Source organism: Myxine glutinosa, chromosome 6, assembly GCF_964187855.1.
Source record: "Myxine glutinosa chromosome 6, kmMyxGlut1.1, whole genome shotgun sequence".
Classification (NCBI taxonomy): Eukaryota; Metazoa; Chordata; class Myxini; order Myxiniformes; family Myxinidae; genus Myxine; species Myxine glutinosa.
The window spans coordinates 134,350,738-134,371,824 of NC_136266.1; the positions used below are offsets into that span (position 1 = coordinate 134,350,738).

At 49.0% G+C, this 21,087-nt stretch overlaps 1 protein-coding gene across 4 annotated transcripts in view; it reads right to left on the reverse strand.

The window, feature by feature from the left end:
* The window catches only part of ACE (angiotensin I converting enzyme), a 149,408-nt gene extending 136,186 nt beyond the window's left edge, over positions 1-13,222 (reverse strand). For 3 of the 4 annotated variants that reach the window (XR_013623864.1, XM_068121110.2, XM_068121111.2), the window contains exon 1: positions 12,551-13,100. Coding sequence is in view for 3 of the 4 variants with exons in the window: in XM_068121110.2 (XP_067977211.2) it covers positions 12,551-12,973 (423 nt within the window). In the remaining variant the exon portion in view is untranslated. Of the gene's footprint in view, positions 1-12,550 lie in introns of all 4 variants that reach the window. The other variant, XM_068121109.2, reaches the window with a different exon arrangement.
* Positions 13,223-21,087: the final 7,865 nt, after the last annotated feature.

The window sequence follows — 21,087 nt, forward strand, 5'->3', positions numbered from 1 at the left end:
GTGATACTTTTCTTCTGGAACACACTATACACTTGAAATAAATTGTGATATACTGCAACCATATTTGGCCTTGCTGGGCCACACTGTAATGTTTTTGTGCTATAAAATGCAATAATAATAGGATTTTCCACAAAGTTACCTTTTCTGGGACACACTGTACACCTGAAAATTTTTTTGGGGAAATACTGTAATCATATTTGATCTTTCTGGACAATGTAGAGTTTTTCAACACAACACTGCATAATCTACACGACACGGTGTTGTCTACAAACTGCACACAACACTGCGCCGATTATGCTACCGATTCCAATTATAAAAAAATTAAATGATGACGTCATTTCTCACACATGACATGCATATCGTGCTTGATCGGCGCCACGTCACGGTGGACGTATTGACGTTATTGAATGGCTGTGAATCGATACATTTTAAATCCCTTCTCTAAATATAATCGATTGGTTCAAACCCGGGGATTCTGTTCCGAACAATTGCTAATTAATTAAATTAATCGATCACCTCTGAACCTGATCACCGGTGCCACAAAAGGTGCATTTTGTCCGTTTGTTTGTCCGTTTGGAGGTTATGTTTTTACCCGTGTCTGTTTGTCCGTTTGTTACTTGCCAGAAAAGATTCCGGCAAGTATGTTGGTTGGTTGGTTTGTCTGTCTGTCTGTGCACACTACTACGTCTACATCGTTGCACAAAGCATCGCCATACTTTACACACATATTTGCCTTGACCTGGAATATACTGTGCCCAATTTTTAACTCTCTCGGCCCAAGGTCAAGCTCAAGTTCACCCAAAACGTGAAATCAGGGGGGTTGAGTTTTCATTTGTTTGTTTGTTTATTTGTGAACAAAATATCTCAAAACGTTGTGGACGGATTCGGACAAAATTTGGCAGAGATGTAGCGTATGTGACAATGACGAAATTATTAGATTTTGGTGAAGATCAGGATTTGGATCCGGCTACTATAATTTTTTAAGCGATTCTTCACCATTGGGAGATCGGGCTAAAAACTATGCATAGCAGGATATCTCAAGAAGTTGTGGACGGATTTGGACGAAACTTGGTGGACCTGTTGGGTGTTTGACAAGGACAAATATAGTCAATTTTGGTGAAGATCTGAATATGGATTCGGATATGAGAATTATTTAATTTTTTTAGTGAGTCTTCACTATTGGGAGATATGGCCAAAAACTATACATTGCAGGATATCTCAAAAAGTTATGGACAGATTTGGACGAAGCTTGGTGGACCGGTTGGGTGTCTGACACGGACAAATAGATTCGATTTTGGTGAAGATCAGAATATGGATTCGGATATGCGAATTATTTAATTTTTTTAAGTGGATCTTCACCATTGAGTGGTATGGCCAACCAGACGGAGGTATGCTCTCTACTGAGTGCAGTTCTAGTTATAAATGGTGTTATCAGCGCATGAGTGGAGGTACTCTGGTCATTTCACAAGGTTAGCGTGAGAAGAACCAAAACAAGGAAAATGTCACGTTCAGGAATTTTAATATACTAGCAATGGGACCCACCCTATGGGCGGGGCTTCAATTGGTAGGCCCAAATGAAAAGGCAAAATATCAGAAATTGAAGGCTTTTTTTGTTTTAAACGATTCATATAAGCATCATAGTGCTGCAGAATGGTGCAATATACCAGACCAATTGTGCATTTTGGGTGAAAAGTATGAAAATTGGCACAGATGTAGCTTTGGATGTGCTGAACATTTCTGGATATGGGGCCAATTCAGTTTCTTTCCAAGATGGCCACCAAATTCAAAATGGCCGCCACTGAGTAAAAATACTACTTTCTTACTTGTTTATAATATTAATTGTTCAATTATTCAATTGTTTATAATTTCTGCACATCGCCGAACATTTCTGTCTAGTTTCATCCGTCGATGCCTCATGAAGTTTATCTGATTTTACACCACAAAAGAAGCAAGTGTCTTGCGATTTCCTGGCTGCACCACCACTGCTGTAACGAGTGACTTTCTTATTTTGGTGAGTCACAGTTGGTTTCACTCTCATCTCTTTTCCTGTTTTCTACCCGTTGCAGTTTGGTATTGTTGTACCTATCCTTGCATTTTTTGTGCCATTTAGCTCCATTAGACTTTAGAGTCGTAGCAACTCCTGTTCCATTGTCTAACCTTGCTAAATTTATACTATCTGGAAGACTCCGAAGCTCTTTGAATCTTAGCAAATTACTTGCAAGATTACCATAAAGTGTATCAATGTCAATATCAGTCCTTTGAATCGGCAGGGCATCGCAGTGGTTCTTTTGCTGTCTCTTGACACAAAATGCATTTTGTCCAATCTATCGGCGCCGATGATTCAGATGTTGTAGGAGTTTCTGGACGTTGTCTGGGGTCTAACATCTTGAAAGATTTAGCCATTGTTAGTATTTTGATTACAACACCACCACCACTGCTTTTACAACTATTAGCTACAGTCTTATACTATGAAGGGCGCCACGCACTGTGGTATGGACATATTGATCTGAAAGAAGAAAATGAAGGATGAATGAATGGATGAATGCATGAGATAATACACAGAATAACTTTAAGAACTTTAAATGTGATGCATGATACAATTACCATAATACAGTTTCATATGTTTGTCACCATTTTATCATGTGGCAGCCATTTTGAATTTGGAAGCCATCTTGGCTAAGAAATGAAGAACATGTGAACCGTAAGGTAAAAGTTGGTGACATTTTACATTTCTAGTCAATTTTCAAACCAATCACAGGAAATATATTCAATTATATGGTTGTATCGGTAATTTTCACCCATGGAGGTGGCCATTTTGAAAATGGCGGCCAGCTTGGGAAAAATCAGTTGGCCCCATATCCAATATTGTTCAGTAGGTAAAACTCTATAACTGTGCAAAGTTTCATGCTTTTCACCAAAAGTGCACAATTCTTCCACCATTCTGCAGCACTATCAGTTGAATCATATCACACGCAAATCATCAAAATCTAAACAGTACATGGCGCCCATTTTGAAAAAAGATTGAATTCTGCAAAACGGAAGCGGCCGCGACACGTCTTTCTCAGTCGCACGTTTTTGTGTGAAGAGTGCGTGCCTAATCTGTAACACGGAAGCGGCCGCTACACCTGTTTCTCAGTCGCTTTGCACACGCTGCCATGTTACTTCGGAGCCTCACGTTTATATTGGAAGAGTTCGTCAAAAGTCGATCTACTCTCTCCTGGTACGTAGAATAAACAGTATTTGTAAAATTTCAACAAAAGCCACATCACTGTTCATATCGGTAAATATTATTCCATCGTGTTTGGAAAAACTGGAAAATTGGAAAAATTGGAAAAACAATATCGCCTATTTTACTCCCAGGGGTCCCAGGAATACCCACCCAAAATATCGTTGCGATCGGTTGAGCCATTTTTGCGGTACCTTCGAACGGACAGACATTTGGTGAATTCTAGTAAGATTCCTGGGGAATTGCGGCACCCATGGAACTTAGGTCACAAGGCCAGCACCACTCGATATGGGGCTCTTTATGGCCCCGTTCAAATAACAAATGGAGTTTATGAGTGAAAGAATGAGTGGCGAAATGCAAGTTATGGACACTAGAATGGACGTGATGAGCGGGGAAATCAAACGGGAGATGGGCGAAGTGATGGGCAGGGAAATGGCGGCAGTTCAGAAAGAGGTAAGGGGGTGTACGATCGGTGTCCAGAAAGAGTTGAAGCAGAGCAAAGCCAGACTGACAGGAGAGATGGGGAACGTGAAGAAGGTGGAAGGATTCAGGAATGGGGTGGAAGGACATAGGACATAATTAATTAAACTAAACACATTCTGGAAAATACTGGCGTAATAAAATAATAAAAAAATGTCCAGAGGGAAATCAAGGGGGATCTGGGAGCCGTAAAGAGGGAGTATAGAACACCGGATGATGAGGTGACAATGATGATGAAAGAGATGGGCAAAGTAATGGAGGTTAAGGAATGGGCGATGAGTGGACAAATAAGCATGATTGAACGTAAAATGGAAACGGATAAGGTGACGTTAGAGGGGGAACTCGTGGGGACACACTGGGAAATAACGAGGGTAACAGAAAAGGTGGAAGAGGTTAAAACAACAACACAACAACAGGCATTTTAGGCCATTTTCCCTGGTAGAGTGGGGGTTAGCCTTGCGGTCCCCATGACAATCTTCTCCATTTTGCCTGATTTTCTGCATCTCCCCGAGTTAACCCCCTTGCCCGCATTTCTTCTTCGACCATCTTTAGCCAAGTCTTTCTCGGTCTTCCCCGTCCTCTACTTCCTTCTACATTCATTTCCATCACTCTTTAAAGGAGGTTAAAGAGGATAAAAGAGTTAAAACCTCTTTGAAGAGGTTAAAAACGAAGTAAACATAATTAACCCTTTGATTACGGGATTTTTTTGGATAAAAATACCCCCGGTACGGGATTAATTTTGGCCAGAGTAACTATAAACAATCTCCAGGCAGTAGTTCAGTGTACAAATTCAATGCAACCACGTACTGACGATCTATTTATAGTAACGTCATCCGTACACAAAACCTTTTCGTGGGTTGTGGCACTGGACGTCATCCGTACTCAAAGGGTTAAAAAAAATCGCTCAATAGTGCCTAAGCCTTTTAAAATTAATGACAGTTATATACAAGTACACATTCGCAGAAATAAATACAAAACTGTGGTGCCCGCCACACGCGCCCCCCAAGAATTCCCACGCACCTGAAGGGTGAGTTTGTGGGGAAGCCGATGACCCGGCCGAAAAACGCCCCCTGGCGATGCGTGCAGGGCTGGATGGTAGCGGGACGGCGGGGCTGGGGGGGTGCCAGGGGTCTGACCGCCGGGGGGCGGCTTCGACGCGGAGGCAGAGCTGCTTGCGGGGGGTGGTCCAGATCGAGGTGGGCCGGCTTGAGGCGGTCCACGGAGATACGATCCGGGGCACCGCCGATGTCGACGGTGAAATATTTGTCCCCGGTCTCCAGCACGCGGAAGGGCCCGTCGGACGGGGGGCCATAGCGGTGCCCGGTGGGCGTCGTGCCGGACGAAGTCGTACTCCGCCGTGCGAAGCTCCGGGGCAACGTGGGAAGACGGGCAACCGTGGTGTGCCGTCGGCACCGGGGCGAACCTCCGAGCGGTCTCCTGCAGGGTGGAGCGCTGTTGCGCCGCGGACCAAGGAGCCATGGAGTCGGGGATAAATTCGCCCGGTACCCGCAGTGGTTGCCCGAAGACCAGCTCCACCGCGGACGCGTTCAGGTCGTCCTTGGGCGCCGTCCTGAGGCCCAGCAGGACCCAGGGGAGCCTGTCGGCCCAGCTGCCATCGCGGAGGCTGGCCCGGAGCGCGGCCTTCATCGAGCGATGAAAGCGTTCGCACAGGCCATTGGCCTGGGGGTGGTAGGCCGTGGTGCGGTGTAGTTTTACGCCGAGCCCTAGCGCCACCGCGCCCAGAACTCCGAGGTGAACTGGGGGCCGCGGTCGGATGAGATGTCTGAGGGGGCACCGAACCGGGCAAACCAAGTGGCGATGAAGGTTTGCGCCACATCAGCCGCAGACGTCGGCGCCAATGGGACGGCCTCCAGCCACCGTGTGGTGCAGTCCATCATGGTGAGGAGGTGGGTGAACCCCCGCGAGGGGGGCAGAGGTCCCACCAAGTCGACGTACACGTGGTCGAACCGACGCTCCGGCACCGTAAACGGGGCTAACGTGGCCTGGGTGTGGCGGTGGACTTTTGCGCGCTGGCACGCGAGGCACGTCCTGGCCCAGTCGCAGACGTCCTTCCTGAGGCCATGCCAGACGAACTTCGCCACGACGAGCTTCTGGGAGGCCTTCGTGCCTGGGTGGGACAGGCCGTGGATGGCGTCGAACACTGGGCGCTGCCAGCCAGCGGGCACGATGGGGCGAGGCCGGCTGAGGGAGACGTCGCACAGGAGGGCCGCGCCCGCGGCGTCGAACGGCACCTCGGTGACGCAGAGGCCCGTGAATGCGGTCCGCAAGGCCTGGACGCCGGGGTCGGCGGTCTGGTCCTCCGCCATCCGGGCATAGTCGATCCTGAGGTGGACCGCGTGCGCGACGGACCGGGAAAGGCAATCCGCCACCGGGTTGTCTTTACCCGCCACGTGACGGATGTCCGTCGTATACTCGGACACGGCAGAGAGTTGACGCTGCTGCCGTGCCGACCTTGGCTCGGCGACCTTGGCCATCGCGAACACAAGGGGCTTGTGGTCGACGAAAGCCTTGAACGGGCGGCCCTCCAGCAGATGGCGGAAGTGTCGGACCGCCAGGTGGAGCCCGAGCAGCTCGCGGTCGAAGGTGCTGTCGCGGCGTTCGTGCGGGCGAAGCTGCTGGCTAAAAAACGCCAGCGGCTGCCAAGCACCACGCACCCACTGCTCGTGCACCGCGCCCACCGCGTAGTCCGACGCGTCAGTGGTGAGGACGATCGGTGCATCGGGCGCCGGGTGCGCCAGCATGGTGGCGTTGGCCAGGGCCAGCTTTGCGCCCGCAAACGCCGCGGCCATCGGCTCCGACCAGGCGATGTCACCTTTGCCCGGCTTGCCCCGGAGGGCCTCGTGCAGGGGGCGGAGTAGCTGGGTGACGTGGGGCACGAAGCGGTGGTAAAAATTTACCATGCCCAGGAACTCCTGGAGCCCCTTGATCGTGCGGGGTCGTGGGAAATCCCTGACCGACTCCACCTTGGCCGGTAAAGGGACGGCCCCGTGCCTGGTGATGCGGTGTCCCAAGAAGTCGATGGTGGCGACGCCGAAACGGCACTTTGCGGGGTTGATGATTAGGCCATGCTAGCCCAGGCGTTCGAAAAGCGTGCGGAGGTGGAGCAGGTGCTCCTCCCGGGACGCGCTCGCGACTAGGATGTCGTCCAGGTAGACATAGATGAAAGGTAAGTCGCGCAAGACGCTGTCCATGAGCCGTTGGAATGCCTGGGCCGCATTCTTCAACCTGAAACGCATTCGCAGGAACTCGAAGAGGCCGAAAGGGGTGATGACGGCCATCTTCGGGACATCGCCCGGTTGTACGGGACATGGTGGTAGCCCCGGATGAGGTCCACCTTGGAAAACACGGTCGTGTTTGCCAACCGGGCGGAAATGTCCTGGATATGCGGGACCGGGTAGCAGTCGGGGGTGTTGGCATCATTGAGCCGGTGGTAGTCACCGCACGGCCACCCTCCTCCGCCGGGCTTCGGCACAATGTGCAGCGGAGAGGCCCAAGCGCTGTTTGAGCGCTGCACGATACCCAGCCGTTCCAGCGTGGCGAACTCCGCCTTCGCCACGGCGAGCTTCGTGGGTTCGAGTCGGCGTGCCCGGGCGTAGACCGGCGGCCCGACCGTGGGTATATGGTGCTCCACCGCATGTTTAACGGCCACCGCTGAGAAGGTGGGCTGCGTGCGGGCCGGGAAACTGTCTAGGAGGCGGGTAAAGTTGTCTGCTGCCGGAAGCGTGCAAACAACACTCGCCGGGACGGAACCTTTCAGCAAGCCGCTTGGCAAGCCGCTCGGTGAGCCGCTCAGTGAGCCGCTCAACGAGCCGCTCAGTGAACAAGCGAGCGAGCTGAAGGTTTCGGCCTGGACGAGACGTCTGCGCTTAACGTCGACCAACAAGCCATGCACACATAGGAAGTCCGCACCGAGCAGGGCCATTGGCACGCTGGCAGTGACGAATGACCATTGAAAGCGCTGCCCTCGGAACCGCAGTGAGAGGCAACGCTTCCCGAATGTGCGAATGGGTGTACCGTTGGCGGCAAGCAAAGCGGGGCCCCAGCCAGCGGCTTGCTTGTCGGACGCGGAGGCAGGGAGGACGCTTACCTGCGCTCCTGTGTCGCAAAGGAAACGGCACCCGGACAAGGTGTCCGTGATGAATAGGAGGCTGCCGGAATGGCCGACGCTCAGGGCCGCAAATGAGCGCCGGCCCGGTCGTTTTCTGACCCGTCAAAAGAGCACGGCGGGCGACATGTTTTAGCCTTGCGGCCGAACCTGGCGTGGTAGTAGCACCAGGTTTGCGGTGGTGATGGCCGCAGCGGCCATGGTGGTGGCGGCGGCGGTAGTGGGCGGGGCGCAGCAGCGGCCACGAGGGAAGCCGGGGGCGCTGTAGCCTCTGCCCCGGGATCCACTACGGCAGCACCGTAAACCGACCGCGTGTCGCAGGCCACGAAAACCTTGTCGGGCTCTCCGGCCAGGGCGCGGGGTTCCTTAATTTTGGAACCGGCCAGCGCGAGGCGTACCTGTACAGGTAGCTGGCGTAGCAAAAGCGCCCGGAATAAGAAATCTGGGGGCTGGTCTCCAAGCAGGGACAGCATGAAATCCATCCGGACGGATGGTCGTGTGTCGCCGAGGGCGGGAATGTCCAGGAGGCGGTCGGCACGTTCGATCTCTGTGAGCCCTCTGTGAGGAGACATTTGAGCGCCTCGTACTTGTGGTCGCCCGGCCGGCGCCGAAGGATGGACACGATTCGGGCGGCAGTGCCGGGCCCGAGGGCGGCGACCACTTGGTAGTACCGGGTCTCGTCCGCCGTGATGCCTCGGAGCTTAAATTGAGCTTTGGCCTGCACAAACCAAACGTCGGCTTGCGCTTCCCAAAACTCCGGGGGTTTGATTGCGACGGCGTTGGTAGCCATGGCGCGTTCGGGGGTCAACAACGGCTGAACAATCGGGGTCACCAGTGTGGTGCTGTGCACACACGACTCGATTGCCAGAGAGGTAGGCCACAACGCGTTGGTACAAACAAAGGGTCTTTATTAAGAGCTCGCATTTCAGCACTGGGCGGGCTTGAGCTTAGAGCCCGCATATATGTCCAGAGGCCACGCCTTGCCCCCGGGCATGGCCGATCGGTCGAAAGGCGGGGCATGCATTTTCGTTCCCCGCCTGGACGCTCGCGCCACCCACTGGTGCGCAGAATTGTTGTCCCTTGTGCCCACCACAAAACAATCACCAGACATTTGAATACAAACAAATCGAACAATCCTGGAAGTGCACGAAGTTGGTAGTAAGGCTTCTTCTTCTTCTTCCTGGTCGGCATCACACTTAACTCAAACGTGATGAACGCCACATTCACCAGCATATATTCAAAGAAAAGGTGATGAACCCCCTTCCTCTCCTGCCTCCCTCCCCCTCTCCCCACTCCCTCCCTCCACTCCCTCCCCCCTCTCCCTCCCTCCCCCTGCCTCCCCTCCCCTTCTCCCCGCCCTCCTCCCCCTCTCCTCCCCTTCCCTCCCTCTCCCCTCCCCTCCCCTCCATCTCCCCTTCCCTCCCCTTCCCCCCCTCCCCCTTCCCCCCCTCCCCCTTCCCCCCTCTCCCTCCTCTCCTCCCCTTCCCACCCGTCCCCCCCCACCCCCTGCACCCCCCATCCACTGCACCCCCTACCTCCCCACCCCCTCCCCCACTCCCCTCCCATTTTCCCCCTTCCCCCATCCTCCCCTCTCCCCCCATGACCCCCATCCCCCTCTCGCCCCATCCCCTCCCCTTTCCCCCATTCCCCCTCCCCTCCCCTCCTCCCCCCTCCACTGCTCGGCAACGCCAGGTACTTAGCTATAAATGCTTAGAAACTTTACTCGGGGTACAAATACAAACACAACTTTGTTTGGGGGGGTAACATAGGCTATGTGACCACGGCCTCATGCAGGGGTGTGGGGGACCGGGAGAGGAGCGTAAATTATCGATGCAAATGTGTACCGTGTATCGCCACCTGGTGGCAGAGGGTATTACAATTTCCTTTTTTACCTGGGCAACACTGAGGTTAAAGCACTCTGTACGGGTAAATTTTTCCTCCTTCCCTTCCTGCTCCCCCAAAACGGAAGAGGCTGTCAAAGCCCCCCCCCCCCCACATGTATATGTCGTATATATTTCCCCTTCCTCTCCCACCGCCCCTCCCCCCAACCCACTTCCACTCACCTCACTCCCTTCGTCAATCCTCCCTCTGCAACCTCCCCCGACCTCCTGTGTGTGTGTGTGTGTGTGTGTGTGTGTGTGTGTGTGTGTGTGTGTGTGTGTGTGTGTGTGTGTGTGTGTGTGTGTGTGTGTGTGTGTGTGTGTGTGTGTGTGTGTGTTCCTATCTGTGTGTGTGTTCCTATCTGTGTGTGTGTTCCTATCTGTGTGTGTGTTCCTATCTGTGTGTGTGTTCCTATCTGTGTGTGTGTTCCTATCTGTGTGTGTGTTCCTATCTGTGTGTGTGTTCCTATCTGTGTGTGTGTTCCTATCTGTGTGTGTGTTCCTATCTGTGTGTGTGTTCCTATCTGTGTGTGTGTTCCTATCTGTGTGTGTGTGTTCCTATCTGTGTGTGTGTTCCTATGTATGTGTGTGTGTGTTCCTATGTATGTGTGTGTGTGTTACTATGTATGTGTGTGTGTGTTACTATGTATGTGTGTGTGTGTTACTATGTATGTGTGTGTGTGTTACTATGTATGTGTGTGTGTGTTACTATGTATGTGTGTGTGTGTTACTATGTATGTGTGTGTGTGTTACTATGTATGTGTGTGTGTGTTACTATGTATGTGTGTGTGTGTTCCTATCTATGTGTGTGTGTGTTACTATGTATGTGTGTGTGTGTTACTATGTATGTGTGTGTGTGTTACTATGTATGTGTGTGTGTGTTACTATGTATGTGTGTGTGTGTTACTATGTATGTGTGTGTGTGTTCCTATCTGTGTGTGTTACTATGTATGTGTGTGTGTGTTACTATGTATGTGTGTCTGTGTTACTATGTATGTGTGTGTCTGTGTTACTGTGTGTGTGTGTTACTGTGTGTGTGTGTTACTGTGTGTGTGTGTTACTGTGTGTGTGTGTTACTGTGTGTGTGTGTGTGTTACTGTGTGTGTGTGTGTTACTGTGTGTGTGTGTGTTACTGTGTGTGTGTGTGTGTTACTGTGTGTGTGTGTGTGTTACTGTGTGTGTGTGTGTGTTACTGTGTGTGTGTGTTTCTGTGTGTGTGTGTTTCTGTGTTTGTTTCTCTCTGTGTGTGTGTGTGTGTGTTACTATGTGTGTACGTTACTGTGTGTGTGTGTGTGTGTGTGTGTTTGTGTGTGTTGTGGTGTGTTTTAATGTGTGTGTGTTACTGTGTGTGTGTGTTACTGTGTGTGTGTGTGTGTGTGTGTGTGATACTGTGTGTGATACTGTGTGTGTGTGTGTGTGATACTGTGTGTGTGTGTGATACTGTGTGTGTGTGTGATACTGTGTGTGTGTGTGATACTGTGTGTGTGTGTGATACTGTGTGTGATACTGTGTGTGATACTGTGTGTGATACTGTGTGAGATACTGTGTTTGATACTGTGTGTGTGATACTGTGTGTGTGATACTGTGTGTGTGATACTGTGTGTGTGTTACTGTGTGTGTGTTACTGTGTGTTTTACTGTGTTGTGTTTGTGTTACTTTGTGTGTGTTACTTTGTGTGTGTGTGTGTGTGTGTGTTACTGTGTGTGTGTGTGTTACTATGTGTGTGTGTTACTGTGTTGTGTGTGTGTGTCACTGGGTGAGATACTTTGTGCGTGTTACTATGTGTGTGTGTGTTTCTGTGTGTGTGTGTTACTATGTGTGTGTGTTACTGTGTTGTGTGTGTGTGTCACTGGGTGAGATACTTTGTGCGTGTTACTATGTGTGTGTGTGTGTTTCTGTGTGTTTCTGTGTGTGTGTGTGTGTGTGTGTGTGTGTGTGTGTGTGTGTGTGTGTGTGTGTGTGTGTGTGTGTGTGTGTGTGTGTGTGTTACTGAAACTGAAACTGAAACTGAACGAAAATGTCAGCTGAAGGAGCAAAAGAATGTCATTGTCTTACACGAATGGTTTATTAAATTGCATAAGCATAGCCTGGTTCTTCGGAAGCAATTTGTAAGTGTAACTTCCATGGGACAGAGTGTACCTCTGAATACAGTGCATTCAGAAAGTATTCAGACCCCTTCACTTTTTTCACATTTTGATATGTTGCAGCCTCATGCTGAAATCGTTTAAATTCATTTTTTCCCTCGTCAATCTACACTCGATACCCCATCATGACGAAGAGAAAACAAGATTTTAGAAAGTTTTGCAAATTTATTAAAAAGAAAAAACTGAAATATCCATACGCACACATATGCATTACCTCCAATATGCTCATATAGATTTAAAATAGTGATGCTTTAGAAGGCTGTGCTTACATGGTCATATCTATCCAAATCTTCCAACGTGAATAGAAATACATTGAATGTATTGTGGGAAGCATATGGGAATATTTACTATGTGTCTAGTTTGGAAGGGAGGAGGAGGAATCACTTACTTTTCCCATCACAACATGATCGTAGTTTATGTATTTTTGTGAGTGCATTTAATTACAGTACCACGAAAACCATCATCCCATTATAACTCGAGCATATCCAAGTGTCTGTCACATGTCAATGAAAACAGTGGGAATTAAAATGGGAAGAGCTGAGTACAGGTTTTCCTTTTTTTTCGGCTCACCCATGCCGGCTTTGGTTTATTGTTGCACTTTGGTTCCTGATTTTAGCACCATAGCTCATAAGATTCTGTTGTTAACGTGCATCCGATGGTAACTTTGAGAAAGGCAAAGCTAGGGTATCCTTACCTGCTTGTCCCTGTTGTATTCGGTAATATTGGTGTTGTAAGTCCAACTTGCCAGAGCACTCTGATAATAAACATTCTCGGCTGCGTTGTTGTACTGCTCTGTGAATTTGAGCGCTGCCTCCTCGGTCGACTGGCACCGCTCGGTTAGCGCGTCGACCGCTGGTTGGTCCTGTGCCCACGCCGAGCCTGCAAACATCAGCAGACTTACCAGGAGGGCACACGCTCGCGCCGCTCGTGCCATCTCGCGCACACGAAAGGGGGCTCTGTGTTCGAGCTCCTTGAAATATGCGAGAACACTGCGCTCCGATCGTGGTATGGCACGAACGGCGAGGGTGGAGCCCAGGGAGGAGAGAAGGTGGGTTGAAGGAAGACAGGCAAATTGAGGAATGCAGGAGATGTGAGACTGGGTGCGGAAAAGATCCATGAGGCCGCCATTCAAATTTGACACAGCGATGAGTGTGCGCTTTTTGCTGACGCGTCCCGACACGTTACTGGAACCAATTGTTGGGGATCTTGGTGGCGATTATCCTGGCACAGCACAGCAAACAGCTATCTATTCCACAGCTTGGAATTACAACTATATATACTGGCAATGGAATTTGTTGATCCACTCTAGCTCAGATCCGGAAATAGCATCCCCTTCATTTAAAATACCTTCATTTAAAACTAGAACGACACTCTTCGACAACACGACGTCGATCGATATGCCTCCGCCCACATTATTACATCATTATAATACTTGTACCAGGTTTGTTTTAAATCCATACAGCTGTTCTCTAGTTATCACATTTTTACATGACCTCTGACCTTTGACCCCTTGACCCCAAAATTTAATCAGTTAATCTTTACATCATTATACATATCTGTAACAAGTTTGAATTAGATCCCTTTAGCCGTTCTTAAGTTATAGACCTATCACAGACTTTGACCTATTGACCCCAAAATTTAATCAGTTCATGTTTACATCATTATACATACCTGTACCAAGTTTTAATTTAAATCCCTTCAGCTGTTCACAAGTTATCACATTTTTACCTGTCATGACCTCTGACTTTGGCCTTTGACCTTGGGACCCCAAAATCTAATCGGTTAATCTTTACATCAGGATACACACCTGTACCAAGTTTGACTTGGATCACCTCAGCCGTTCTCAAGTTATAGACATATTACAGACTTTGACCTTTGACCTTTCACCTTTTGACCCCGAAATCGAATCAGTTAATCTTTACATCATTCTACATAATTGTATCAAATTTGGTGAGAATCCCATCACTGGTTCGCAAGTTATCGCGGTAACAGAATTTTTACCTAACATGACCTCTGACTTTTGGCCTTTGACTTCGTGAGCCTAAAATATAATCAGTTCATCTTTACTTCATTATACATACCTGCACCAAGTTTGACTAAGATCCCTTCAGACGTTTTCAAGTTATCGCGGTAACGAAAACCTATCACGGACGGACGGACGGACGGACGGACAGCCGGACAACCTGAAAACATAAACGAATTCGTCGACGAAGGCATAAAAATCTACAGGTAGAGGTGCACCTACGCTGAAAATTTTCTGTCAATCGGACCAATAGTTGCAGAGAAAATCATATTTTTTTCTGTGCGGACAAACAAATGGACTCAAATTCAATACCCTCTCCGGTGGTAAGGGTAAAAAGAAAAAGCATCCTTAAATGAAAATTTAAGTAAAATAACTGCAAACGTGTCTGGAAAAAAACCCCAAAAACTTCAATCAATATGTACCATTTGAAAATTGTAATTTCTATGACTATAAACTGAAATATAAATCTCAATGAAAATTTATGTAAAAACCATAAATGCAACTGTAAAATAAATAAATAAATAAATCAAAATTGATATTTAGCAGCAGGTCGGTGATGCATGCCTATAATCATAAAGCTTCTATTTATTATGCACCTACATATGAAGCATGGTTTGTTATTGCTTACAATGTGTAACCATAACACACTAGTGTGTGTGTATATATATTGTAACGAATTTGAGAAGTGTAACGGTTTTGAGAAGTGTGACAATTTTGGAGAAAGTGTAACGAATGTGAAAAGTATGGTTTTGTTGTGTGTAACACCCTCGTAATGTAAATAATGGTCGCAGCCGTCCTCCTAGTTAATTCCATGAAACTTACACACAGGCCACGATATATCTTTTTAAATAGTTTATTTCCTTATTCTATGTAGGCTAAATATGTGTTTCCCACTAGATTGACTCTGCATTGCATCAAACGAAATAAAGCGTAGGCCCCTCCGATGATCCATGGCAGCTCAAGTGCCAGGGATTCCCCCACTTGAGCTTTCACAGCAACCGTTTATTGCAGTACTGAACTGCTGTGCAACGTGACGGCGCATTACCTGCAGCTGCTGACCGGTTTTCGCCATTTGCGGCCATTACGAACAAGGGGAGTGGCTAGAGAAGACGGGTCGCCCCCCTCGTCATAGGGGGGAGGAGAAAGTCGGCCCCGCTCATCCAACCCAGAACAAGGGGTTTGGCTAAGAGAGGGCGGAGCGGGAACCCCCGAGAAAGTGCGTGAAGGTTCGGTGAGGAGACCAATATAAGCCGCCGCGGGACGCACTCCACGCTCCAGCTCTGACCCCGTCCTCTTGCTCTGACTCCGTCCTCTTGCTTGCTGTCGCTCGTTGTTGCTGGGGAGAAGGAAGACGCCTGAACGAGCAGGTGTGTGCGAGCCATCGTGCGACCAGCTGCGCTGCAGCTAAGGGGGCAGCTAAGGGGCCGCAGGCCACGAAAAGGACGCGCCAGGCAGCAATCGACGCTGGACCCTCCATTGCCTCCCAAAACAACCATCCATCCTCAAGCCATACCTGCCTGCAATATCCCCCGTGTAAGTGTGAACGTCGTCTGTCCTAATCGTTGTCCTGGGGTTAAGTAAATAGACTAGTATAAGCTAACGATGCACTGTGTGACTGCTTCTTCCATCCATTGCTTGTAAATAATTTTGATCGCTCCTTCCTTTTTGCTTGTGTGTATAATAAATCCTGTTATTCCTCCGTACTCTGTCTTCTTCTCTTTTCCTTCTCTTTCGGTCGCTTTAGAGGTTTCCAAATTGAATATCTGTGGTGCGATCTGGTCAACGTTGGGGGAGTCGGGCCAATCGGGGATCCTGTAACGGTCGCGGTGGACCATCCGCTCGGCCCATAATAACATCTAAACCGCGTCCGTAACAATTGGTGTCGAGGAGTGGGATACGAGGCCCGAACCAAATTTTTAAAACGTATAGGAAAAAAAATTTTGGTCAAAATTACGAGCTGCCGAAATTTTGTTTTATAAAACCCGAATTTTGAGATCGCGCCATGGACAATCAAGGCGATCGGATGTCGGTGGGGGAGATAGACGGGTTAGGGGTAACCCAGGACTTAGGGGAAGAAAGGGAGGAGGAGAGCAATGAGGTGGTTGAGGGTGTATCAGACGCACAAAATGGCGTCCTCGCGCACGAGGTTTCGGGCGCACAAGATGGCGTCCTCGCGCACATGGTTGTTGCGGCACCAAATTTAGCCGCGCCCATGGTCGCGGCAGCCGAGCCAGAGATGCCAGAGTACATGCGAGTCTTTATGATTCAAATGATGGCAAAAATGGAAGTAATGAGGGACGAAGCGAGGGCTCAGAGTGAGCAATTGGGGGTAATGAGGGACGAAGCGAGGGGTACCGGTGAGGGGTTAGACAATAATTTTAAGGGATTAGACAATAAATTTGGGAAGTTAGACGACAAATTTGAGGGGTTAGACAACGGGATTAAAGAGGTGAAAAATGGGTTAATGGGGTTAGAAAATAGGATGGAGGACAAATTGTGGGAAATAGGGGAACAATCTGCCAGGGAAATCAAACGAATGGGGAACCAGATAGAGGAGGTGCAAATCGGGTTAGAAAGTAAACTGGATGCACAGAGGGATGAATTGGGACAGATGAGGGTGGCATCTACAAAAGAGATGGAGGAGATGAGAGAGGGGATACGACGAGGTGTAAGTGAGGAGGTTTCGGGGCTACGCGAGGAGGTAAAGCGAGGTGAGAAGCGTATGGAGAAAGAGGTGAGGAATAATACGGCTAGGTTACAGGGGGGCATAGAGGGTCTGACGAAGGGAGTAGAGCAGCTGACAGTGGGACAAAGGGAACTAGCGGACCAAGTGGAAAAGAACACTGCAATCATCGGGGGTTTAAAAGCGACACAAAAGGACATTAAAAATGAATTAATAGCGACACATAAGGAATGTCAAATGGTACATGAGGGATTGACGAAGAGGTTGGAAGAGGTGACAGAAGTAATGGAGACGAAGGACCGGGAGGTAAGGACGCACATAGAAACGGTTAAAGTAGCGATGGAGGAAGAAATAGAGGGGGCGCACCAGGAGCTGAAGGAGGTAAAGGAAAAATTAGAGGAGGTGGAAGAGGGGGTGAGTGAAATTAAGAAGAGACGGAGGGAAACTAAGAGGGAGATAAAGGAGGAAGTCATGGAATATGTACAAGGTCTGTGTTCAAATCATGATGAGGTGCTCACTAACCAAATAAAAAGTTTGCAGGTGGCAGAGGAGGTGCGACGACGAGGTACGGAGGTGAGTGGCAATGTATATGATGTGAGGGGAGATTCAGTCGGCTTGGGTGGTGGTGTAGACCCGGGTGTTCGTGAGGGACCAATGGTAAGATGTATGACTGGTCCGGAGTGTATGGACAGAGGAGGTGTGCAAGGAGGTTTGGCTATGGGGAGTGAGGGGGGTGCTGGTGAGCAAGGATGTGGGGGTATGGCGTGGGTAGCGGGTTGCGGAGGGGCGACCCAGGCATCGACACCAGGAGGGGTAGTGTTTGGAGGGACGGGGGACGCGCGGGATCCCCCCGGGAATAGCGTACTGTGGGAGCCCGAACGGTTTGGTCCCGCGTTGATCCCGCAAGGAGTGACGCGCGGGGTCCGACCTTCGGGCGCCCACAAGGTCCCACTCGCGCCGTATGACGGCAAGAGTGATTTGAGGGTGTACCTGGCGCAGTTTGAGTACGTGTGTAAAGGCAATGGTTGGAATCCGGACGAAGGTGGAGTGCACCTGGTGGGGGCACTGCGCGGTGCGGCGGCGGAGGTGCTGACGGCTTTACCACCAGGTGCTCTCACCCTGTCAGCTCTCCGTGCGGCATTAATTAATCGGTTCGGCATTGAACAGCAAAGCGAGCTTGTTAAAGCTCAACTTGCGCAGCGAAAACGCAAGCCCCAGGAGACCATCGGGGAACTTGCTCACGATATTCGCCGCGCGGTCGGGATTGCACACGCGGACATGGCAGCGAGTTCCCAGGAAAGCCTGGCGCTGGATCACTTTATTCAGGCCCTTCCGGATCTGGAGCTCCGGCAACAGCTCGCTATGTGGCGCCCGCAGACCATGAGTCAGGCGGCCGACGCTGCAGCCCGTTGGGAAGCAGCGAGGCCCCTGGTGCGGGGAGGCGAGCGCCACGCAGTGGCGGTGCGTCAGATGGGGCCCGTGATGGGGGGCGGCCCCCCAAGGGGGCCCGCCCCCGACGGGGGCCCTGACCTGGAGAGCATGGTCCGGAGGTTAGTGGATCGGCGCCTGGCGGGACCTGGACCATGGCAGGCGGCCCCAGCGGTGGCACCCGGTAGTCCCCGACAGAGTACCCCAATTCGGACATACAGGGGGGGGGGGGGGAATTTGGAATACCGGATGACATTCCCGTGTTGACATTCTGGGGTTCTTCGAGACTTCTTTCAGCATCTTGCAGTCTGCTCTCGGGCTGAACTTGCTGTGGCGGCCTGGCCTGAACAAGTTGGCAGTTGTTTGGAATCTTCTCCACTTGTAGATGATCTTCCGGACAGTCGAATGATTGATTTCAAATTGTTTGGAGATCTTTTTAAATCCCTTCCCAGACTCGTACGCATTTAGAACCTTCTTTCTGAAGGCCTCAGAGAGCTCTTTTGATCTCGGCATGGTGACGCCGCACACCTCAACAACAAAGAGCAAACGAAACTCAATGTCTGAGGTTTAAATAAGACAGGTTCTTCCAAGATCCTCTCTAACGATGTTCTAATCATTTGCACCTGAGCTGGTGCACCTGATTCTAATTTTAGGTATTTGAAGTAGTGATAAATGTAGCGGTGTACTTACTTTTTCCACATGCGAAATTTGCATTTATGTTTATTTAAATTATACAATGGACTCCAAAATGTAAATGTTTCATGATATTTGTTATATTATATCACCTTTATCTATCAATATTGTTGAAATGAAGATCAATTAGCTGTATGTTGAAATATGTTGAAAAAGTCAAAACTTTACATGGGGTGAACTTACTTTTTCACGTGACTGTATATACAGTATATATATATACAGTATGTGTGTGTATATAGATATATATAGATATATATATATATATATATATATATATATATATATATATATATATATATATATATATATATATATATATATATATATATATATATACAGTATATATATATACAGTATGTATATATACAGTATGTATGTGTGTGTATATATATATACTAGCGGGGTCACCCGTGGGAATCCCACGGGCATGGATGTGTGTGACATTTCGACATATTGAGTTATATGCTGCACATTCATTTTTACAAAATGGTTACTGGCAAGTCATCAGATCCAGAAATGGTGTGAATTTAGTTATTTCACATAATATGTGACCCCTCACTCCTCTCCACCTGACACTCTCCTGTCTCCACCTGACACTCTCCTGTCTCCACCTGACACTCTCCTCTCTCCACCTAGCACTCCTCTCCTCTCCAAACCCTCACATCCCTCTCCTTTCCAATCCCTCACCTCTCCAATCCCTCACACTCCTCTCCTCTCCAATCCTTCACACGCCTCTCCAATCGCGCCTCACACTCCTCTCCAATCGCGCCTCACACTCCTCTCCAATCGCGCCTCACACTCCTCTCCAATCGTGCCTCACACTCCTCTCCAATCGTGCCTCACACTCCCCTCCAATCACTCCTCTCCAATCGTGCCTCACACTCCTCTCCAATCACGCCTCACACTCCTCTGCAATCGTGCCTCACACTCCTCTCCAATCGCGCCTCACACTCCTCTCCAATCGCGCCTCACTCGCCTCTCCAATCGGCTTTCCCCGTCTCGTTTCTCTCCTTTTTCTCCCGTCTCGTTCTTTTTCTTGCTCCAAATCGGCCCGTCGGAATCGGAAATCGGCCCGTCTCGCCCGTCGGCCCGTCGGAATCGGAAATCGGCCCGTCTTGCTTTTGTGCTTGTGCGTAAATAAATTGTGTTCATGACACCATTTCTGGTGTTGGGCTAGCGGCTAGGGTGCCGGCTTAGGATCCTGAATTCGAATCTCGGTCGATCGCCGAATTAATGCCAGGGGGGTTGACTCAGCCTGTCATCCTTCCGAGGTCGGCTAATTGAGTACCAGTTCACTGATAATTCCCTGTTTGTCGTTGAAGGCGGCAAAAAGGGTTGGCGTCAGGAAGGGCATCCGGCCGTAAAACATTGCTTCAAAAAGGGGACAAAAAAACAACAACTACCACGGTCCCCGAAAAGGCCAACCCCCGCTTTGCGGGGAAAAATGGCCTCTAAACGGTGGTTTTTACACCATTTCTGGATCTGATGACTTGCCAGTAACCATTTTGTAAAAATGAATGTGCAGCATCTAACTCAATATGTCGAAATGTCACACACATCCATGCCCGTGGGATTCCCACGGGTGACCCCGCAAGTTTGCATTGACGTTCGTCGATGGACTCGTTCGCCCGTCTCATTCGTTTTCTTGCTGCATCCTGTTCAAGTCTGCGTTCTTCATCGATCGTCTCATTCATTTTGGAAATAGAAGTTTCCACGCAGCGCATGAATTGTCACGATCCTCAAGAGGAATTTGTCTCGTAATCATCAAATGATAAATGGCAAGTAAATTATATTGTGGAAAATTAAAGATTTCAAATAAACCTATTTAAAGTGTATTCGCACATAACTAATTTTAAAAAACGAAGAAATATCTCTCGGTAATTTCCTGAAACATATTTTACTTCCGGCTAATAATGTTGAATTAAATAAAAACGAAGAAATATATGTCGGCATCATTGTTGACGTTTTTGTGACGACTGTCATCAAACGAAAAAGTAATATATCTTAACGGAAAAGCAAAAGCGAATTTTTAATATATATCGACACGTTGCCGTCGGTGTCATGTTAGGCGGTGTATGATACACCATGACGCGATTTTAAAAAATATATCTGCATTTTCCCGCGTGTGTGGAATGTTATTGCTGACACCGACTCTAAAACCATCGATAAAAATGAAATCATATGGTGAGTTAGATTGGAGATAAAGGCGTGAGAGAGACTCAATGGCCTTGAAGTTACAGGCATTTGAGAATTCATTTCGTTCTATAAACGGCAACTTTCATCGGATTTTCTTCTCGTTTTTTTTCAACCGAGTCTAAAACTATGTTAGCGACTGTGAAAAATGAAATGATATATCGAATTTAAAATAGATATCGACACATTGCCGTCGGTGTCATGTTGGGCG